The 21,605-nt window shown below is 45.6% G+C and overlaps 2 protein-coding genes across 2 annotated transcripts in view; one reads left to right on the top strand and one right to left on the bottom strand.

Moving 5' to 3' along the window:
• Window positions 1-4,597, bottom strand: part of LOC119442834 (semaphorin-2A) — an 86,028-nt gene extending 81,431 nt beyond the window's left edge. Inside the window, exon 1 of the mRNA XM_037707873.2 lies at window positions 4,366-4,597. The gene's annotated coding sequence lies outside the window, so the exon portion shown is untranslated. The remainder of the gene's footprint in view (window positions 1-4,365) is intronic.
• Window positions 4,598-4,787: 190 nt separating this feature from the next.
• LOC119442833 (zinc finger protein 366-like) lies at window positions 4,788-14,724 on the top strand. The gene is given in 3 exon segments (XM_037707871.2): window positions 4,788-5,994; window positions 9,138-9,914; window positions 9,916-14,724. Coding segments are annotated over 3 exon segments (1,923 nt in total). The 5' UTR covers window positions 4,788-5,349; the 3' UTR covers window positions 10,417-14,724.
• Window positions 14,725-21,605: the final 6,881 nt, after the last annotated feature.

Here is a 21,605-nt window from a genome sequence, read left to right as displayed (position 1 = left end):
CAAAACTGGCTGTGACAGTAGGGTGGCCTCCGAGAACATGTATCGAAAATGAGCAGAAGTTCCACTTGAATTCATAGGAGAAAGCTCAGAAGATAAATGTGAAAGGATGAACTGTTCAGTCTCCAAATGTTGGGTAACACTAGTTTCGCCACAGTGAACAGTTTAAAAGAATTAGGAATGGATCTACTTGCAGCAGTTAAGTTCTTTGCTATGTACGGACGTCCAACACAGCGTTTGTGATGCAATTCCAGTTCCAATTTAGCAAGAGCCAGAAAAACAGCAAGTGGCGTGATGGTGTGATGGTTAAGCCAGTAGCTGGCGCCAGTAGGAAAAAACTGGCTGTGCACTGAAGTATTTTATGACATGGTTGAAATAGCAGTATCAAACAGGGAAAACAATTTTTCGTCTACTACATCCTTACAAAGGCATCATAAATACTTATTTTATACAGCATCACTGTCAAAGATACAAGTACCTGCAGCGGTGGCTAGATCGCGGGTTTGATTATTAGCCATGGTGGCCACATTTCGATAGGGGTACAACGCAAAAACACTCATGTACATATATGCAGTTCTACGTTAAAGAGCCCCAGGTGGTCAAAATTAATCCAGCGTCCTATTACGGTGTGCCTCATAATCATGCTGTGGTTCTGGCACATTTTTTTTTAAACAGCAGAATTAATTTGTTTTTAACACTGAAGCTATTCTAGCTAACCGTAAAAAGTGCCGCCTGCTGCCACAAAACCTCGCCGAGCTACGACGTCACTGCGTTGCCTAGCAACCACCTCGCGGAGCGGCGTATGCCTCGCCTCCTCTCCATGCCATACACATGTCGCCTTGACATGGGACGGTAAGGAGAGGGAAGGAGAGCATGCTCAGGAGAGGGAAAGCGAAAATGAGAGCGAGACAGAGAAAGAAATTGTAGCAGCACCAACGAGGCAACGTGCAGAGCTGCTGCTGACACCGCCCGCGTTGCCTAGCTGCGCATGCACCGAAGTAGTGATGATGTCACCTCACGTTGCCTATTAACCGCTGGCGTAGGTGCGCGCTCACTTCGCCCAACACAGACACAGCTCCGCAAAGCACCCGCCAGCTGCAAGCTACTTCGCATGCGCCGTGACGTCATCCCGGCGTGTCGTCTGCTGCGCGCCGCCCGTACACTGCATAGCTTCAGCCCAGTGTGCATGTGCTTGGCCTCGGAGTTTGCCAAAAAAGGGGCTGCGCCTAGTCGTGTCAACTTTTGCTAGATATCGAGCGGCTAGCCTCCAACGCGTTCGGCGTCGGCAAGCAACAGCGTTCTTGGCACTGTGCCAACCTTGGTTAGCCTGCCTGCGTTTGTGGCACGCCAGGAACGCTGTCGCTCGTAGGTGCCGACGCGTCCAGCGCTAGTCACACGGAATGTCGCGAAAGGGAAGGTACCTCCGAAAATGATCACTCTAGAATACCTTCCCTACATGCATAGTTAAGTCAAACCAAGTTAAGACCTAGCAGTAGCAGCCAGTAAGACTTGAGGATCGACAGTTTCGCTGTGCCTAAGCTTTGTATGACCGAGTGCAAACTTGCCCGTTCTTTTATTTAAATATACAAGTTTTAAGTATTCTTCACAACAATGGCCCAGCTATTTCCTCCAAGCAGGACATTTTTTGTCACTCAACATGAAATTTGCATTTACTTTATAACTTGTGTGCTCCAAGAACTTAGGGCTTGATTTAGGACAGCATGCAGCAGTTCACTGATAGCCCTACTGACTGAATTCAGTGCATTAAAATACAATCATCGCTTTAATGTGGCCAAGGCTTCTCAAAAGATTTCTCACACTATCCATAAAGTGGATAGGGCTCATGTGAGAAGAGGGTACAATTCAAAGAACGCATTCACATGTGCTGTTATTTTGGTCTTGCTCTAAAGCACATGAGCCAAAGTGTTGCTCTCACTTAAGGCACAAAATCAACCATTTATGCAGCAGTGTTTGAGCCATGTGAAGGCACCTGCCTTGTGATGATTAGTATATGGTGCACTGCAATACAGTTACATGCTGCCTGGTAGTCTAATGTTCGCTGGAAACTCGTCAGGCGAGGTAGTAAATGGTCAAAATGAAACGATCCTTCGGCTATGCACTACGATTAAGTACATAATTGATGTATGGGGGCCACTGAAGGTCCCTTGTTTAAAGTGAAGAACAAGGCAAGAGGGTCCGACCATTTATGCGTTAGGTAGAAAAGAGTTAGGTGTATATCTCTGCTGGCATAATCACAACAGAAAAGTGTCTGTCTTCATGTTTTCTTTTAGAGTTATGGATTATGTTAACAATACATGCAATAAACCGGATGCGAGGATAACCTTCATCATCATCACTTGTTTTACCCTTACAGGCCCGTTTCAGGGTATTACATAAGAAGGGAGGGGGGAGGATACAAAAATCACCAGCCCTTCCTTCCCCTGTCGAGAAAATGGGGGTAAGCGAAGCTTGCCATGTGTGAATCTGACCTTTGTGGTGATTTTCTTTCCTTCTTTTAGTTTCTTTTTTTCTCTCCTTATCTATCTTTTTTCTCTCTCCCTTTCTTTTTTGTCCCTGATATGTGCCATTGAGCTTGGACATTTTCCGCACTATCACCAGGATCGGTCCACCTTTCAGCGTGAACCACCACCACCGACACTTGTGAGCCTATAAAGCTTCACTTAAAAAGAATTGATATATTGAAGCATGGTTACAAATGTAAAACAACTAGACATTTCATAAGACACTTGAAAAATTGCCAGATATACATCCGCACTCTGTGCCACCTAGTGCATAAGTAATCAGAACCTCTTGCTTTGCTCTTGAGTGTGAACAAGGCACCCATGGAGGCCCTGAAACATCAATTATATGATACCCATTTTATTTTGACAGTGACGCCTGGTAATGCAAAAGCAATGAACTTATACTAAGCTAGCATGACTGTTACAACATTCAGGTAATTTAAAACAAAAGCCCTGTATGCTAATGATCCAGTGACAGCAACACACATGCCCCGTCTCGTATAATCGCGCACTGATCCATCTGCAAATAAAAGTGGTATATAAGGGAAATTTCATATTGTGACAAGCCTGACCTTTGCAGCTGACACTTAATGAAGGACAGCCGGATGTAAGAATGCTATAAAAAATTATTAGTACAAGTTGTTTGTACAGAATATTCACCTATTGCTTTCTAAGATAAGCTTATTTGATGCCTGGTTCCCTGTATGAATTTGGTACATACGAAATGCATGTGTCTCATTATTAGTAAGGTCAGTGTTTATACTTCCATTTTTGTGCTTATTTTTACTTCTACCCACATCTATTTGTGTATTACAAATGTCCATGCTTCTTACAACCTGCTTCCCTTCATGAGGGTGAAACTTTTCTCTTTCGGTGGGTCCATCCTTTTTCGTGACAAATACCTCACAAATATTTCTGCGACACAATTTGTGTTCACATTGTGTGTGGTCCCCTGCTGTGGCGATCTCAGTGATCCGAGAGTATGCGGGCAAGTTACAACTAATGCAATCTGGAAACACATGAGCTGATTATTATACGTAGACGCAGCAGAACGTACGAGCTTTTGTGGGCAAAAGACATCGGTTATAATCTCCTGTACCTCTGAGCGCGAAGCTAGAGGCGCAAGAAAAACGACTAGCCACGGTGGAACTTGTCAAATTCCAGGAAATTATTGAACAGCAGGGTTCATTTTTCTGAGAACACACCTCGAGTAATGATTTAGAATCTCTTCGCAATTAAAATAAGATATTCTTTATATCTACTATAGCACCAGTGCGACTATTTCAAGTTACTGCATACAGTAACCTAAAACGGCACCCCTGTCATTTGCATGTTCGATTTCGCTTTGCGCTTCCACAACGCGGGCTCTTCTAACATGCACTTTACGGCAGTACAACGTATGGTCGGATAATTAACGAACTCGTGAGTTCAACTACTTAAAGGGAAGAGCACAAATAAATGGGGAAGCTTGCATCATGGCAGAAAGATGAGATCACCTACATTTGCGAAGATGACAGAGGCGTGCATATATAATCGCCTTCTCAATTATATGAATATTCGTGAAACACGGGTCTCATACAAAATAAAGGGAGAATCGTGACAGTTTGTGAGTGTTTGAGAACATGTGCCTATTCGACAGAGCACCAAGAACGACCTGAAGATACGCGGAGTAACAAAAGACAATCGCTGATTGTTTCGGGACGCGGTTGACGTGCAGCCTATGTAGAGAAGTTCCCACAATAATAATAATAAAAAAAACTGCTGCATCTCGCTATTCTAGGATGAAATGAGTTTGAGGGAGCCAAACCCTATGCGTCAATACAGTTAATTAAAGTAGAGTAATTACCTCAATACTCTTGGCTTGGGTTAGGCAGCCGAGAGCTCCTCGATGTCATAAGTGCGCTTGACGGCTAAAACACAGCGTCCCCTTCAAACACAGTATGCAAAAAACAGCACAAATATTTAGCGCAGCGGGGCGTTCAACACAGCATACGATTGAAACATATTTAACATTTCTGTGCCGCACTGCGAAGCACAACAACTCAGAGCAGCCTGGGTCGGCTGCAAAAAATAAACATAAAGTTAAAAGCCGCGGTAAACTACGAGGCGCTGCGGACACAAGCGTTGTGTTGACTGAAATAAAAAAAAATTACACGTTAACACTATTTACGCTTTTTTATAAGAATAGAAAATACATAAATCCCTTGGTTAACTTTATTTTTACAACAAAATAAATCATTCTTGTTATGATGAATGTAGCATGATCAAGACGCGTTCCGAGGCTTCATTGTGCAAAACCAATGCCTGCAAAACAGGCTAAACTACCACAAGTTTCACAAATATACTTTTGTTGAAGGAAGCATGTCGCAAGCTACAATACCATTTATTTGCTGACGAGAACGTGTAGATCTGCGAATCTACGTCGACAAGCCATTTTGTCCGTAATCAGAACGGCGTTAGCGGCGGCGACGATGGCGTACAGTTCCGCTATGGCGACTAGCAACTGTTCGGAACAGTCGATGCAAACGCGTAAGCAAGCCGTTCGATTACGAGTTACTGTGAGGCCACACGCTGATATGCTGCCGTGAAAAACTTTCTACGTTCCTCGTCGTCGTATGCGGCATCGAAGTTACCATCTCTGAACGGCACACTCCATGATCGAGACGCCAGCAGTTCTTCCGAAGACGCCGACGTTCTTGTAGGGCGCTGGCGGCCGCTTCACCTGGGAAGCCGGGCCGTTTGTGATCGGGCATCAGCTGTTTCCTGCGGTTTGCTAACCGCTACTCGTGGCTGAGGATCGCCTCCGCCTGCTGGCAAATGTGAACGCATCATGTTGTGCCCGTCGGAGCCGGCAGCGGAGAACGGCATCTCCGTGTGCGTCGCGGCTCCCTCAGCTGCGCCCGCCCCAGTAGTGGTACAAGATTTCAACGGTGGTCCTGACGGTGGCGTGAAACCAGAAAACACCGGACCGAATGGAACAGTCGCAAGCGGCAACGGGAGCGGCTGTTGTACTCCCGTCGTCCCCACCACCACTGCGGCCAACTCCGCTTCTGTCGACGCTGACGGAGGCGGCGATCCCAAGCTAAAGGGGCTGTGCGTCACACAACGCGGCGCCGAGCTCACGGCCGACTCGTACTCGAGTACGGACTCGGGAGGCACGGCGGTGGTAGCACCGCGCTACTGTAACGATCCTTACTGCCAGCTGAAGGAAGATGCGACGTCGGTGGTGGTTGCCGTGGTGCCTACACAGGCGGACGGCGTCGTCAGGTCGTGGAAGTGCGAGGTCTGTTGCAAGCAGTTCGCGCAAAAGCACCACCTGCAGACACACTTGCTCTGCCACTCTGGCGTGAAGAGGTTCGAGTGCCAAGTGTGCCACAAAGCATTCAAGCAGCAGGCACACCTGAACACGCACCTTCTCATCCACGAAGGTCGGCGACCGCATCGGTGCCCGCACTGTGACCACAGCTTCCTGCAGGTGAGACGTCCATCCGTATCAGCTGCAGTGTCGGTGAATGGTAATTACGATCACCGAGTAGGTGCCGTCGACAGCTGCCTAATTTCTGTAATGCCTGTACCGAAGGTGTGGTGCACTACCCCATTGGAGCAGTTACCAAGATGGAACGTATTTCGTCTGCTTTTTTTAATTTTTTTTTTTTTTATTGCGATAGAAATTATATGGACACTTCAAGCGGATTACTGCCGTCGGCGTCGTCATCGCCGTAGCTGTCGCCGTGAGGTTCCGTATAGAGTCCAACGGCGATGAGATCGTCGCCGCGCGCCGTATGCTGTATGTGCGCGAGGGACGCGCGCTTTTACGGGGAGCGAACGCACGGCGGAGAGCGAACGCGACTTTTTCCGTCGCGCGAAAGGCCGTGGGGGGACGGGAGGGAGGGGAGGCGACGTTTAGCTGTGGCACCAAATGCGTATCTATATAAAAACGTTGCGAGGCGAGGTGGTAAAGACTTCCGACGCTGCTCGATGAGTGTGCCGTTCTGATCTCGGCGAAAACCTCCGAGCCGCCCCCAGAGGCACCGGCAACAGTCACCAATGCCGCGCGCGTTCGGTGCGAACGCGGCCAAAACGCCGACGGCGTCGACAACAGTTCTGCGCGTTGCTGGTTTAGCTGTGGCACCAAATGCGTATCTATATAAAAACGTTGCGAGGCGAGAAGGTGGTAAAGACTTCCGACGCTGCTCGATGAGTGTGCCGTTCTGATCTCGTCGAAAACCTCCGAGCCGCCCCCAGAGGCACCGGCAACAGTCACCAACGCCGCGCGCGTTCGGTGCGAACGCGGGCAAAACGCCGACGGCGTCAACAACAGTTCTGCGCATTGCTGCTGCATGTCCAAGTTTATACAGCTGATAAAACTACAATCCTTACTCCGTATAGCTCACTACTAATTTGCTATCGCAATTGATGCTTCGCCTCTCGGGTGAAACTGCGGCATTTTTTTTTCTTCGCCGTGGCATCGCCGCATTCAGTTTGAAGCCCCACGATAACTACATTAGAATCTACAGTGGAGTATTTCCTTTAATCTGTAATCGTGGCAAGGTTGTGTAGAAACACGACACCATCAGGAAACCTTGGCCATTAAAAAAAGGGGGAGGAGAAAGAAAAGTAAAAACAGCCCGACGTTTTGGCTTCTTCACGAGAGCCTTGTTCACAATCGGGAACCACATGGAACACGCGTCAGCCAATATTACTGTCCGGTCGCCATATTGCAGTACAAACTTGCTGAGGCCAGAGGACGCAGTGACACATTTGTAACCCATCTGTCAGAATCAGGTTGTAAAACAGTAAAATGTGTCATAATACATAGTCGAAGAAACAGGCGCTGCTGAGTACGAGGTCGCAGGATCGAATCCCAGCCACGGCGGCCGCATTTCGATGGGGGCGAAATGCGAAAACACCCGTGTACTTAGTTAGATTTAGGTGCACGTTGACGAACCTCAGGTGGTCCAAATTTCCGGAGTCCCCCACTACGGCATGCCTCATAATCAGATTGTGGTTTTGGCACATAAAACCCAATAATTAATTTTTTTGAACAAACAGGCATTATATTGTTGCTGTTTGACGCACACTGCAGCAGTGTGAAACTACTAAACAAGATGCTCAGTTTTACACAGTTCACTGAGGCCGTAGATCAAAAATTCCACAGTTAGACTTTCTGCTGATGCTCTTAAGTAACTACCTGAATTGTGCAAGCATTCCTACACAAAAGCAAATACTCTCAATGATGGTATCATAAGCTGTGTAGTGCTTATGAGAGTTGATGGGGAATGAGGGTTCAGTATTAGGATGGAAAACATGCATGCACTTATCTACAGACTTCATTTTGTATTCTGTGAATGGTTACTGTCTGACTGGAGGAGGAAGATGCCGCACCACCGTTAGTTAACACGTGAGGTTTGCAATAATTTGAAAGGTGGAGGAAGGTGAAGATTTTAAAGGGAAAATTGTATGCTAGATCTAGCATACAAGTGTCTACAAATGTGGACACCGGTAGTGCAGAACAAGATCTGCAAAAAAATTGCCGGGAGCAGCTCGCGGCCATCTTCTTTTTGTTTTAATGGCCACATCAGCTGAGCTATGGGGTCTTCCTTTAGCAGCCGGGTAAATCATAGACAAGGCTGAGAAAGGTGCACAATTTTAATGCCTCCGAATTATTTGCTAAGGAATACTTTGGAAAAAGTGTCCACAAATGTGGAAACTGGTAGCGAAGAGGTTATATATGTCCTATGTTCATGTTATTACCCTCCTAAATAAGTTCTGCAGACGTGTGTGACCTTGCAATATCACAACCCAACATCCAGCAAAGCCACTTATGTCAATCTTCCTGAATAAACCACGATTCTGAGGAGTGATCTTCAGAGTGTACAGCAGTAGCACCGTGGATGCTGTTGCTTGGGTACTTTTCCTAATGCTGAAGTCAGTCTCAGTGGCAAGATTGGTACTGCTGCGCCAACCATGTAGGAAAGGAAACTTTCTTCCCCTGTGCTGCTGATACTGGCCAGTAACATGATTCTACCCCGGCTTGCCACTGGTGCTTCTCAGCACAGTGGGAAAATCCAGTGCTGATAAGTGATGACTGGAACATTAATGCAGTCTCCACAAAATTTGAGGATGTCCTTATTGAATGTGGTGTTAAGCAGTTATTTCTGCTAAGTGGGCATGACTTCATTCAGCTTCGGTTCAGTTCTGCAGTTAGGACTTGTGCCCTAAAGCAAATAAATGAATACTTAATTAGTAAAGCTTTGTTAATTAGGTAATGTCACACTGCAATTTTTGTGCAAGTAATGCCCACCTCTTCAAGAAAACCAGCTGATGTGTCAGAATTGCAATATCTACCACAGGTGACTTTTACTGTGTTTCTACATTTTAAAAAATCACTTGACACATGTATTCTTTATAACTAGTCCACCTGCGCTGTGCTGTCCAGTTCAAGACAGCTTGCCATGGATGGCATTCATCATCAGTGGCGTAACTATGAATTTTAGTGCGAATTGTCTATCTGTGAAATTACAAAGGATTGAATTGCAGGAAAGTGTGAACAAAGGTACCGTTAGTCACTCTTATTGCTTTCTTTCACATCCTTCTAAAGCACTTGTGTCCTTGCAGGTGACCCACCTGAAGAGACACCTGGTGACTCATGGTGGCAGCTGCCTGCCTTGCGCTATCTGTGGCCGGCGCTTTGCATTTCCGAGTGACCTCTCCGCGCATGTTGCCAAGCATCACCCCCCGCCCTTGCTGCGCACAAGCACAGGTGCTCCTGCCCCGCCGGCACACAGACTCCAGTGCGAAGTGTGCGAGCGGCTATTCCAGTATCCCAGTCAGCTGCGGGACCACATGTTGGTGCACACGCAGGTGCGCCGTTTTGCATGCCCGGACTGTGGCATGCGCTTTATGAAGGAGCACCACCTCCGCAATCACCTTGTCACCCACAGCCCCGTGAAACCGTTCCCCTGCCCTGTCTGTGGGAGGGCCTTTTCCCTCAAGGCCAACATGGAGAGGCACGTCCTCATACACGAGGCCCAGCGCAGGTTTGGCTGCGAACGCTGTGGCAAGCGTTTCTCGCAGCCCCAGACGCTGAAGATGCATCTAGTGTCACACGCTGATGTGAAGCCATACTCATGCAGTGTCTGTGGCAAGGGCCTGGCAAGGGCGCACAACCTGCGCGCCCACATGGCCATCCATCAGACAAGTAAGCCCCACCGTTGTCCCGACTGCAGTAGCACGTTTACGCTGCGTGGCAACCTAGTGCGGCACCTCAAGGAGAAGCATGGTCCAGCCATTATCCCTGCTGGATCCGTGGAGGTAGTGATTGAACCGCAAAGCCCCAACCGCAGTGTGGCCAAACGCAGAAAGAACACACCAAAGCGGCTCAAAAAGTGTGGCTGAAGGTTCCGGTGAAGAGGACGGGGACAACGAGGAGGACGGAGAAGAGGAGGATGGTGAGACAGAGGGAGAACAAGCGGAGGCAGACGAAGTGGAGGTAGGCAGGGACCGGTTCCAGGACCTCTCGGGGCACAAGTATCAGGGGTTGCCAGGGTCACCAGAAACTGCACGCACTGTTGAAGTCCTTCAGGCCACCGTCTACTACCCTGCCCCCATTGTGACACAAGAGGTGCCATCATCTGAACACAAGCCGTTCTCACTACATGCGCTCCAGCCAGCTCCAGTGTTTGCATCACCTGGCAGCTTCTATGGGGAACTCCCAACAGCAACACCTGCCGCAGTTGGTTCTGAGGAAGTCGGTGCTCGATTGCAGGCATTGCATGCGGCCATTGATGACCTGGCGGGCAAGTTGGGTCCTGATCACGACAAAGTGACGGCCTTGCATGCAGCATTGGATCAGCTTGTGCCTCCATCACAGCAGCCCAGCTCTGCTGCACCTTGAGAGATGGCACAGATCTGCCAACTTTGCAAACTATTGCAGAGTCCATATAAATTTTTCTTTCTTCTTTGGCAAGTTTTAATGTGCCACTTTTAAGAAACCAGGACCTTAGACAAACTTGCATCTGATGCATGCTTGTCAGACGCTGCATACGCAGATGCTTGATCCCAAAGTCATGTAGTTTATTAGGGCTGATTCTTGTTAAAGCGCATTTAGTTCTTCGTGGAGTGGCTGTAGAGCGAACTGCTTGTGGACGTGGCACTGCTGGCAGCACCACCGACTGCTGCTTTCAAAGGAACAATGTGCGACAGGGTAAACAAGTTTGGCTTTTTTTTTTTTTCAATCTTTGGCTTTGAAGAAATGGTGTGCTGATTCTTCTCAGGCAATGCCAAGTGCAAATGAAGAGAATCTTATGCAGATTACTATCCTGTGTCTGCGAGTGAGTGGACCTGATTACGTGTGACCTGAGTGACTCCTGCCAGAATGTGACGTGACTGAAGGAAAGAACTGGGAAATACGAATCTTTCTAGTGTTACTTGAAATGAGTGTTTATGCATTGGGGAAGAGCAACCACGCTTTGTGTAGTACACATATTTATGAAATACATATGGTCAGCATACATGTGCGTGCGACAGATTCCTATAACGCTGCTGGGCTGGCCGGCTCAAATATTATAATATTAAAAACGCGAGTAAATGTGCTTGGAATGTTTATACTCCCACTTCATTCATGGTAGGCGATCCTGTGGAGGCTACCGCCCAGTATACCACCCTAGTATACCAGTTGGAACAGAAAGAAGGAAGGTAAAAAAAAGCAATCAGCAGGCTTGTACCCATTTGATCAAAACAGAGTTGGACCATTTTCAGGATGCTTTGGCCTTTTTCTGTGTACATATTAGCACATTGAATGAGAACTGTGAACATAGTTATCTTGGGAGAACAATTGCATAACGAAAAAATCCCTAAAGAATGAAACTGCCTCAGCAAAGCTCTGCAGTTTTTATATGCTCTTTAGAAAGGCACTTAAAAAGTTGGTAATTTACATGTTAAGTGGCTGCTGTGGTTGGTTGCACCATATACAGGGTGTCCCAGCTAAAAGTAGCCAATGTTTTAAAAACGACGGAGCGTGCTAGGAGGCTCAAACCAACTCGGTGGTGTTGAGGATCGCGTGTCCTAGTCTGCAGTATTTTTTTCATTTTGCAAAGTCAATTAATTAGTATAAACTAATTGCCTAACTTTTTAAATATTGGCATCACCAAGAAAGTGCCAATACAAAAGTTATAGATCACATTTAAAAATGGCCGACTGAAGTGTTTGCAACTAAATACCATTGATGCAACTCCTTGCAATTGCCTTTAAAGAAAGCCCGCGAAATACAAAAACAACCACGTGATCGCGCCACTATTTCAGCGCCCCCAGACAACCGATCAGTACATGCTTTTCTCGCTCGCGTGCCCTGTCGCGATCGGGCACACAGAGCGATCAAGCGGCAGTGATGAAGGTGTGTCGTGCTTCGACGTGACGTGGCATAAACATATCATTCGCTCCGCTTGTGTAATGAAGCCCTAACACACAAAGTAAGAAAAAGAAAAAAGAAAAGAAGCTCGGGATTGAGTAATCTTGACCGCAGAAGTGTTTAATCGGGAAGGAAAATGCACTTGTCATGTTCTATTCGTTCGCGATCTTATCTTACTAGCGAGAGTTGCTGGCGCGTGCCTTGCGGCCACCTGAAACGCCAAGCCCGTCGCGGAACCGTTGTACAAATATGTGGATTTCATTTCTTGATCGATCGTCTGGGAGCGCTGAAATAGTGGCGCTATCACGTGGTTGTTTTTGTATTTTGCGGGCTTTCTTTAAAGGCAATTACAAGAAGCTCCATCAATGGTACTTACTTGCAAACACTTTAGTCGGCCATTTTTAAAAGTGATCTTCAACTTTCGTATTAGCACTTTCTTGGTGAAGTCAATATTTAATAAGTTAGGCAATTAGTTTATACTAATTAATTGACTTCACGAAACGAAAAAAATTGTGCAGGCTAGGACACGCGATCCTCAACACCACTGAGTTGGTTTGAGCCTCCTAGCACACTCCGTCGTTTTTAAAACATTCGCTACATTTAGCTGGGACACCCTGTATGTGCATCTGTTAATAAAATCCAGTGAATAATTTAGATTCACCTATATGCCACACACATTCAACACACACACACACATAAATATATATATATATATGTGTGTGTGTGTGTGTGTGTGTGTGTGTGTGTGTGTGTGGTGATAAGCTTTAAGTGTTACAGAATATTTAAACATCGCCTGTTGCAAATAACATAGTTCTAGTCCTTCAGCGGGATTATTCAGAGAGGTGGACATTACTTGCACGAGATATTGAAACATATTTAATTAATGAACAAAAATTAACTAATTAACTTGTTGATAACTTCACGGCAGATATTGCAATTTACGAATGGTAGCCAGCGAGTTTGCAAGGCGTATCCACTTGAATCTCCAGGATAACATCAGTTTGGAGATATGCACCATCAAGCTCTCCATAAAAATGCACTGTTCCACTTTTTTGGCCAACCGCTGTTTTATGCATTGAAGCACGAAAGTAACTGGAATGCCCATGTATCACACTTTCGGAAATAATATCTCGAAACTGGTGTTTTCATGGAAATTCATTTCAAATGGATACATCTCATCGGCTACAATTCATAAACTGCAATATGTGCCATAAAGTGATTAATTAGGAGTAGTGAAATTTTGTTAGTCAGTTGAATATGTGCTTCGATTTCTTGTGCTAGTAATGTCCACCTCTTCAAATAATCCAGCTCAAGGGCAAGAATTACATGATCTGCTACCGGCGATTTTTAAAAACTCCATAAAACTTAAATATGATCACAGTGTATATATAATGTTTCCTGTAAGAAAGATAATGGTACAGTATTACTTAAAGTACAGTGGTATGCAATGTTTTATTACAGTCGACTTCCGTTAATTTCACCCTGACGGGACCGACGAAATTAATCGAAATATCCGGTGTGACGAATTAAACACGATGCAGAAAAACCGTCGGAGCACATTGTTGATTCATTTGGCAGTATTTGCCCAATTATAACACGCCCCATGAATCGAACTGCTCACCCACTTTCTATGCGTCCAAAGTAACTAACATAGTAAAGATAATAAAGCTCTCAAACAAAGCAAAAATCTAACACGCACCCAAATTTTTATGTGAGGGGGAACCAAGGGTTATGTGTTGCACAATGGTAGCCAGTTCTCTAAAGGCAAATTCCCCGCAATACCTCCGTGCTATGCGGCAAAGCATATGAACGTTGCGAAGGCAGTTTTGGTTTTGTATGAGATTCTACCGCGCAGGAAATTTTCAGCCCAGTTTTCTTGAAAAAGGAAGCTGCTTGCTAGAATTGGGCAAGTACCAAAATCAGACATTTCAAGCTGGGGCAGGCCGAAAATAGGCGTTTCTGACGAGTGATAACGTGCGTTCAACGCATTCCCTGTCCCCAGGGCTGGGCAGTATCGAAGATGCATGTATCTTAGATGCTATCTCAGATACTCTGGTTATCTTGTATCTGTATCATGATATGTCTGGCAAAACGTGTATCAGTATCTGTATTTCCAATACATAAAAGAATGTATCGTGTGTCTTGAGATACAAGGTACTGCTATCGCAACATCACCATGCGAAACTACAAACGTTGGCTGAACTCCGCTTCTCAAGCTGATAATGCTGCCACTAGGCCACCTGAATAAAACTAAAGGCAGCAACATTCTTCTATCTTTCTGCCAGAGCTCTCCAGCGAGGGTAGGCGATGAGGTATGCGCGTCCCTATTGGAGGAGCAGGGTAACGTGGTGGCACTCACGCCATCTCAACAAACAGTGATATATTAATGGACAAGGTAAAACTCCACAGCAGTATTTGCGCCATCATGCAGATGCTTCTTATTGACATTCTTGTAATTAGATGGCAACCCACTAACTGGTCGGCAAGCAGAGCAGCGATTCCCATCAATTACAAAAGTGACAAACAAACCGCTGACAGCGCAGCACATAGAGGTTCATGTTAAACAGCTAAAGCAACCCCAATAAATCGTTTCGGAATGAAAATATTATACTGTGAGCAAGAAAGACAAAAATTTTGAGATACTAACAGACATTTCATTCAAGTGTAACAAGGTTGGTCGGAGTTAAGAAATTTGCAAGCAAACATTTTTTTTGCATACGCGTTTGCTGCTACAATATGTAGATCTGTAATAAGAAATTTGTGAATGTATCGAAGTATCTTAAGATAAAAATGAAAGTATCATATTGGACACAATAATTGCGATAGTATCTTGTATATGTATCTCAAGTATGTTGCCTGGGTCTCTTGTATCATGATACAATTGCAAGGTATTTTTTCCCAGCCCTGACTGTCCTCTAAGGTCCGCCGAGACGGACGCTGCCCCGAAAGGAGGGATCACCATAGAGGTCAGGAGCAGGCGTGCTGATTGGTCAAGTTCGAATTATCTGGCAAAGGTCAATTTTAGGAATGAAAAAAATGAAACATTGGGCCCATAGAAATGTATGGGCGCTGGCAGGGACTTTCGGTCGAGATCGAATTATCGGAAGTCTACTGTATCATAAAGTGTAGTTAAGCTTATTTGAAACACATATGAACTTATAACGTGATCAAATTTAAAAGCAGCTTAAAAAATAGCGCCTCACCTAACCTAGGCTGCGACACACGGTCTAACTATTATAACATTATTTTGCCACAACTTGCATAGGATCTGCAAATTGCATAGAGTTTCAAGGATCTGTTACCTTAAGTACACATGAAAGTGCACACAGGCGCTGAAAACATTGCACCATGCCACTTCCCATGTACATATGACATTATTCATTGTTGAAGCAGCAGCCTGCAAAACAAAATATGAACTTGTGCACCATGGGTTTCTCTCAAACTCTAGTTCAATTCATATGGTAGAAAGGTGAGAAGGCGTTGATCATGTTTGTTCCATTACACTGAAAGCACTGTTCTGCAGGGTCTTGTTCATTCCCATCCTTCTTTAATGTGATTAGCATTCTTTGGGAACTTAAGCCACTTTCTGGTATGTCTGTTTGCATCTAACCTCTTTCACACAGTGACCTCAGTTGTCTACTAGATTGGGCCACTAGGTATGTGCCCGAACAGACAGTTTCGGCATGTGCATATGATAACGATATGTGCCCATTCTTGGCCAATTACCCGTAATGGATGTGCCAAGGTGACACAAGGGCTATGTTGCCTTGAATATATTACAGCGATAGCACCCTATTCACAACAGACATCTCCACGTCGAGCATGGCCGCTTGATGGAGAGAGATTGCAACGGAAGTTGCAGCCAGAATAATACTAGGATGCTACGAAGTTGCAACTGAGGCGCAGCGATTACAACTAGATATACTGTGTCGTGGTATAATCTGACATTGTGGTTGGCAGTGACATTGCTACTTGGTGTCAGCAATAACAATACAGTGTCTCTACACTGCTTTAATGCTAATTTCATTAACATCGACATTTATCATGAGATGGGTATTACCGGAATTTTTGTATGCTTTAGATGGCATACAGTGCACAGTTCCTTATGCTGGTGAAAAACAGGATGAATGGGCATGGAAATGAATTTTCCTGCAGTGTTCTTGTTAGTGCAGTTTACCGGCCGACACTGTGCACTGTACAATTCCCGTAAAACGGACACTGGGCATGAAATTCAACATTTCTTGCTAGTTGTGTTGGTCACGTGCAGCTGCAGCAGGTATGGGTTTGCGTCGAATAGTGACAAAAGAACACAATGGACAAGAAAGATGAACCCAGGCAATGATGAGTTTTTTTTCTTCCTCTTATCTCCTTTTGGTAGATTTAATGCGATAAGCATTCTTGGGTGACCACGCACTTTTCAGTATGTCTGTCTGTATCTAACCTCTTTCACATCAACTAGGGTCACTGCTTATGTGTAAGAACAGACAAAAACAAAATGTTAAATTCTGGGGTTTTATCTGCCAAAAACACAATATGATTACGAGGCATGCCATAGTCGGGGACTCTGAATTAATTTTGATTACCTGGGGTTCTTTAATTAGCACCTAAATATAAGTACAAAAGATTGTTGCACCCATTGTAGTCGGGATCTAACTCTTGACCTTGAACTTAGCAGCGCAACGCCATAGCTCCTAAGCTACCGCGGCAGGTTTCAAGAATGACAACGTTGACCACTGAATGAATTCTGGGGTTTACGTGCCAAAACAACGATTTCATTATGAGGCACATCATATTGAGGGACTTAGGATTAATTTTGACCACCAGGGTAACGTGCCTCCAATGCAAAGAACATGGGCATTTTTGCATTTTGCCCCCACTGAAACGAAGCCGCCGTGGCCGGGATTTGATCCCGCAACCCTCGTGCTTAGCAGCGCAACATCATAGCCGGTAAACCATTGTGGCGGGTCGTTGGCCACTGGGTATGGGCCCGAATAGACGTTGTGCAAATTGGGCACTAGGTATGTCAACATTCTTGGCCAGTGGCAGATACCCCAGAATGGGTATCTGCCACTGGATAGGTGCCCGGATAGACAAGCAGAACAAAAGGCTAGAAATGAAGTCGGCGACAGAAAATTGAAGTAGGCTACAGAGAAGTGAAAAAGTCAGCATCAAAAGACCTGTTGAGAGTAGAGAAAGAAATGAAGTTAAGAAAATGGGACCAGAGCATGCACTGAGCGAGGACCATTGAGCTACAGACAAGTTAAGATGTTGGTAACGAAAAATTGAAGTCAGCTACACTTAAGTGAGGAATTTTTCAATACGGTGCATTGCTTCAATGCTAATAGCATTAATGTCGGCATTGTCATAAAATTGATGCTGCTAAAATTTTAATTTTCTTCAATTCGAACACACAACTTGTTTGCTAATTTGGGTTATTCCAACTGCATTTAGCCAGCACTGCCCAATTTTTCACCAGAGGTAGCCCTTAAATATATATGCACGTGCGGCCTTTGAAGCCATCACAAGAGTAAACTAAATGGGAATGAATTGGTTGAGGCAGTCTGAGGGCAAGTTACTTGTTCGTAGCTTGCATGGAATGACTAAAGAAAACCAAGAAAGTGCAGATTTCACGCGGTGCAAGAATCGGTTTAAACAAAGCTTGCATTGGTATTTGCGAAGAATGCCGCTCTTGTTTAGCCACGATTTGCATGTATAGAGCACATACCAAGTTGGATGCATTTCCACCGGAAAATGCCTCGCTCAGCGTAAGCTTGTGGCACTCGAACATGCGGATCACACGAATGACGACACTGGGATGATCACAGTATCACGACGACAGCATGACTATGGCGGGCTTACAACAATGGAATGACGACGATGAAATGACAAAATGAAGCCAGCAGAACTATGAAGATGGCATGAGGAACTAGGAATGATCACAATGAAACCAAGGCGATGAAATGATGACGGTGTATTTGTGCTGGAGCTCAAGTTCACGCTTATGTACTATCGACCAAAAAAGTTTACGGACCAAGGGATCTGACTAAGAGCTGAATATCTCTGCAGCCTCAAAACGCAGCCTGGTATTCCCATTATATACAAACAACATTATGAAGTACGGTTTTACTGACTACTTTTAAAGGCTGCTCGGATATTTAGCGTATTCTGAGATCCCGTGGTCCGTAAACTTTTTTGGTTGATAGTACATCACCTGCCACCCCAGTCTGCCTTCGTTTACATTGTGTGGTACCGGACACTTGGGCAAAACAGCACTCCACATCCGCAAAGTGGGTTGCAGAGGCAAAGAGTGTCACTTTAAAAAAAGGAAAAGCCTTCAGCAATTCCTCCAGCGGTCAACTTACTCACTACAATAGCAGCAGGCTTTGACAGCTAACGCAGCGACCTTCCTAAGAACAATTTCCTTGTGATGCACATACTTGAAAAACTTAGATGTAGAAAAATTGGAATCTTTGTCCAGTACTCATGTTGCCGCTGGAATACGCACAGATGCTACCACTATCATAGTCTGTGTGGCACACAAATTGACAAGCGCAAGTGATAGCTCAGTGGTCTCCAGCTCTGAACTGCACATTGCCAGAGGAGGAAGAGTTTGATTCCCAGTGGCGGATTTTATTATTTTTTTTCTTTTATACCATATGGACAGAGATTACAAGAAAAAAGCTGAGAGGTCAGCCTGAGCTACTGTGTCCCCACCAACGACTCACCATTAGAGTAAGCTGAACAAAAAAAAGTCGGAGTTTTGCCTGAAAGGCGAAGCATCGATTGCGATAGCAAATTAGTGCATAGGTATACAAAGTAAGGATGGTAGTTTTATCGGTCGTATAAACTTGTAAACATAGACACACTAACTAAATTAGCAAGCATAGTGTCACGCGCGCACAAGCAAACTTGAACACATCTCATTCAATAACTGTGTAAACTTGCTGTGAAAGCGCTGGAGTGAGTCAGCGCAGCAGCAGCAGCAAGCGAATTGAGCTTCGTGCCGGCGCTCACATCAATGCAATCTTAGCCCCGAAAACACTGGGAAGGCGGACTCCGCCTCCGCCGCAGATGCCTTTCAAGATACAGCCCCCCCCTCTCCCCCCGGAGCCGTAGTAAAGCGTGGCCCCTCCACTTGCCCACCCTCCCCCCGGCATCTTCCGGCCCGGTGGGAGTGCGTGGCCCCTCCACCTCCCTACCCTCCCTCCGGAGCATTGCACGCTACTGGAAACCTGCACGCTTCCTTCCCATCCTTGTGTGCGCAAGCCGCGATTGCTGGCTCACCGTCGCATGCTTTCACTTGCACATACACCGTATGGCGCGCTGTGACAATTTGCCCGTGGACTTTATATGGAACCTCACGGCGACGGCAGAAATTTGCCTAGTGTCCATATAATTGCTCTCGCAATTAAAAGGGAGATAATAAAAGTAGATGCGCATGAAAAAAAAAATTACCGCAGAACTCATCTCACGATGACTGTTGATGGTAATACGAATAGCAATTGAGCAAATAGCAATATTCCTGAAGTCACGCTTATTTAAGATGTGCAGTGTTAATTATGAGACTAGCGTTGCTTCGGCTATATGTCACATACTCCAATATCGTCACACTTTGCTATGGCACTCGCTTGCCAAGGTCACCCATAAGCATGAAGGCATGACGACGACTGCATGACAGCGACACAGTGATGGAATGACGACGAAGCAATGCTACTGATCGAATGACAAAGGCATCATGCGGACAATGAGAGGACAATGGCAAGATGGTATGACAACCGGATGAAGAAACGGGAATGACGACAATGGAACGACCAAGACGGCATGACAACGGTATGACAACGAATGCATGATAGTATCTGAGTGATGACAACACAATGACGATGGCATGACAACTGCAGCATAATCATGACTGAATGACGACAGCATGATTACAAAAGAATGACAAACAAGGGATGACATCGATGGATTGGCGTAGGTGGTATGTCGACAGTGGAATGATACTGTAGTGATGACAATGTGACAATGGTACGAGTCGAATGTCAAAGTTACAACGATGACGATAAAATGACTGTGACGGCACCTGACGATGGTATGACAACAAATGCATGACGACAACTGTATTACCACAATGGCATGACAATGGAATGACGAGTGAATAATGACAATAGGGTGATGATGACTTTATCACGAAACCTGTACGATGACGATGGCCCGATGAGAGTTGGATGACAAAGCTGAAGTGACAATGATAGCACGACCACGACGGCATTACGACGAAGGTCTGTCAATGGAGGCATGATAGTGGCTGCCTGATGATGACGGCATAACCAGGGCGGCATAATCATGATTGAATGACGATGGTACGATTGCAATACAATGACGAAGAACGACCGACATTGATGGAACGAGGAAGGCGGTATGATGATTGCATGATGACAATGGGATGACATCACTGAAGTGATGACAAGGATAAAACGACAGCGTGACAATGACAGCATGACACGAGTTTGTGACAATGATGGCGTGATGACGAAGACATGACGGGAGTCAGATGACAAAGCTGGAATGACGACAATGCCACGAACACGACAGCATTAGCGATCCCAAACACATACCTAGTGGCCCAAGCGATATATAAGACAACTTGGACCACCAAGTTGGAGTAGAAGGATTGATGACTGCAGTATGACGAAAGTCAAATTACGAAGCTGGCATGATGACGATTGAAAAACCCACGACGGCATCACTAAGGCGGCGTGACAACAAATGCATGACTGTATCACGACGACGGCATGACGAGTGTTGGATGTGTTGGATGACAAAGCTGGAATGTGAGCGATGCAACAACCATGAAGGCATCACGACCACAAGCCCATAACTAGTCGCCCCAGCTATTAGACAACTTGGCCCACAGGCTCGGGATAGAAGGCGTGACGATGACAGCATGACGAGAGTAAGTATTATCACGAAGGTGGAATCACAACAATGGAACGACCACGAGGCATCATGACCAGCATGTAGTGGCCCAACAAGTTAGTCAACTTGAGCCACTGGGTCAGCGTCTTAGGCTAGATAGTAGATAGGCTCAAAACAGCTTAAGTAAATAATGCTATTCGCATTTAAAAATCTGGAAACGCTTACTACAGCCGCATATCTAGCTCACTTTTGAAATCCACAATGCCCTGACATGCAGAGTATATCGGCCATGGCCCCAAAAGTGCACAGTTGTCAATGCATGCCAATTATCCTGCCACTCAGCAGTCTCCTTCACAAGTATTGAGGGAACACACAAAGTAAGTGGTCTACAGTTTCTGTCACAGTGCGGTTTTCGCAGTCCGGGCTGTCTGCACGGTTAATAAAATGGCAACAGTGTTGAGTTTCAACATGTGGCAAGGGTGAAGCTGATAACAGGAAAGTGGCCCCACGACATGATTGACAACACTGTAATGGGAACGAACAAACGAACATTCAGTTGAAAGTTAGCGCTGTGTATGTGTTTTCTTATTATTGGTCCCTGTCGTGTTGCGCTGCTCTACATCATTATGAAACAAACACAGCATCGAGCTCTTGACTGCTGTTGCAGCAAAAGCACGACAGACACGACGAACACGGGCACCATCCGTGCAAGCTATCAATGACAACTTGTCCAACAGTATGGGCTCGCAGGTACCTAACTG

The sequence above is a fragment of the Dermacentor silvarum genome, chromosome 2 (assembly GCF_013339745.2).
Source record: "Dermacentor silvarum isolate Dsil-2018 chromosome 2, BIME_Dsil_1.4, whole genome shotgun sequence".
NCBI classification, from domain to species: Eukaryota; Metazoa; Arthropoda; class Arachnida; order Ixodida; family Ixodidae; genus Dermacentor; species Dermacentor silvarum.
Note: the sequence above shows the minus strand (reverse complement) of the source record. Positions and strands in the feature narration are given on the sequence as shown.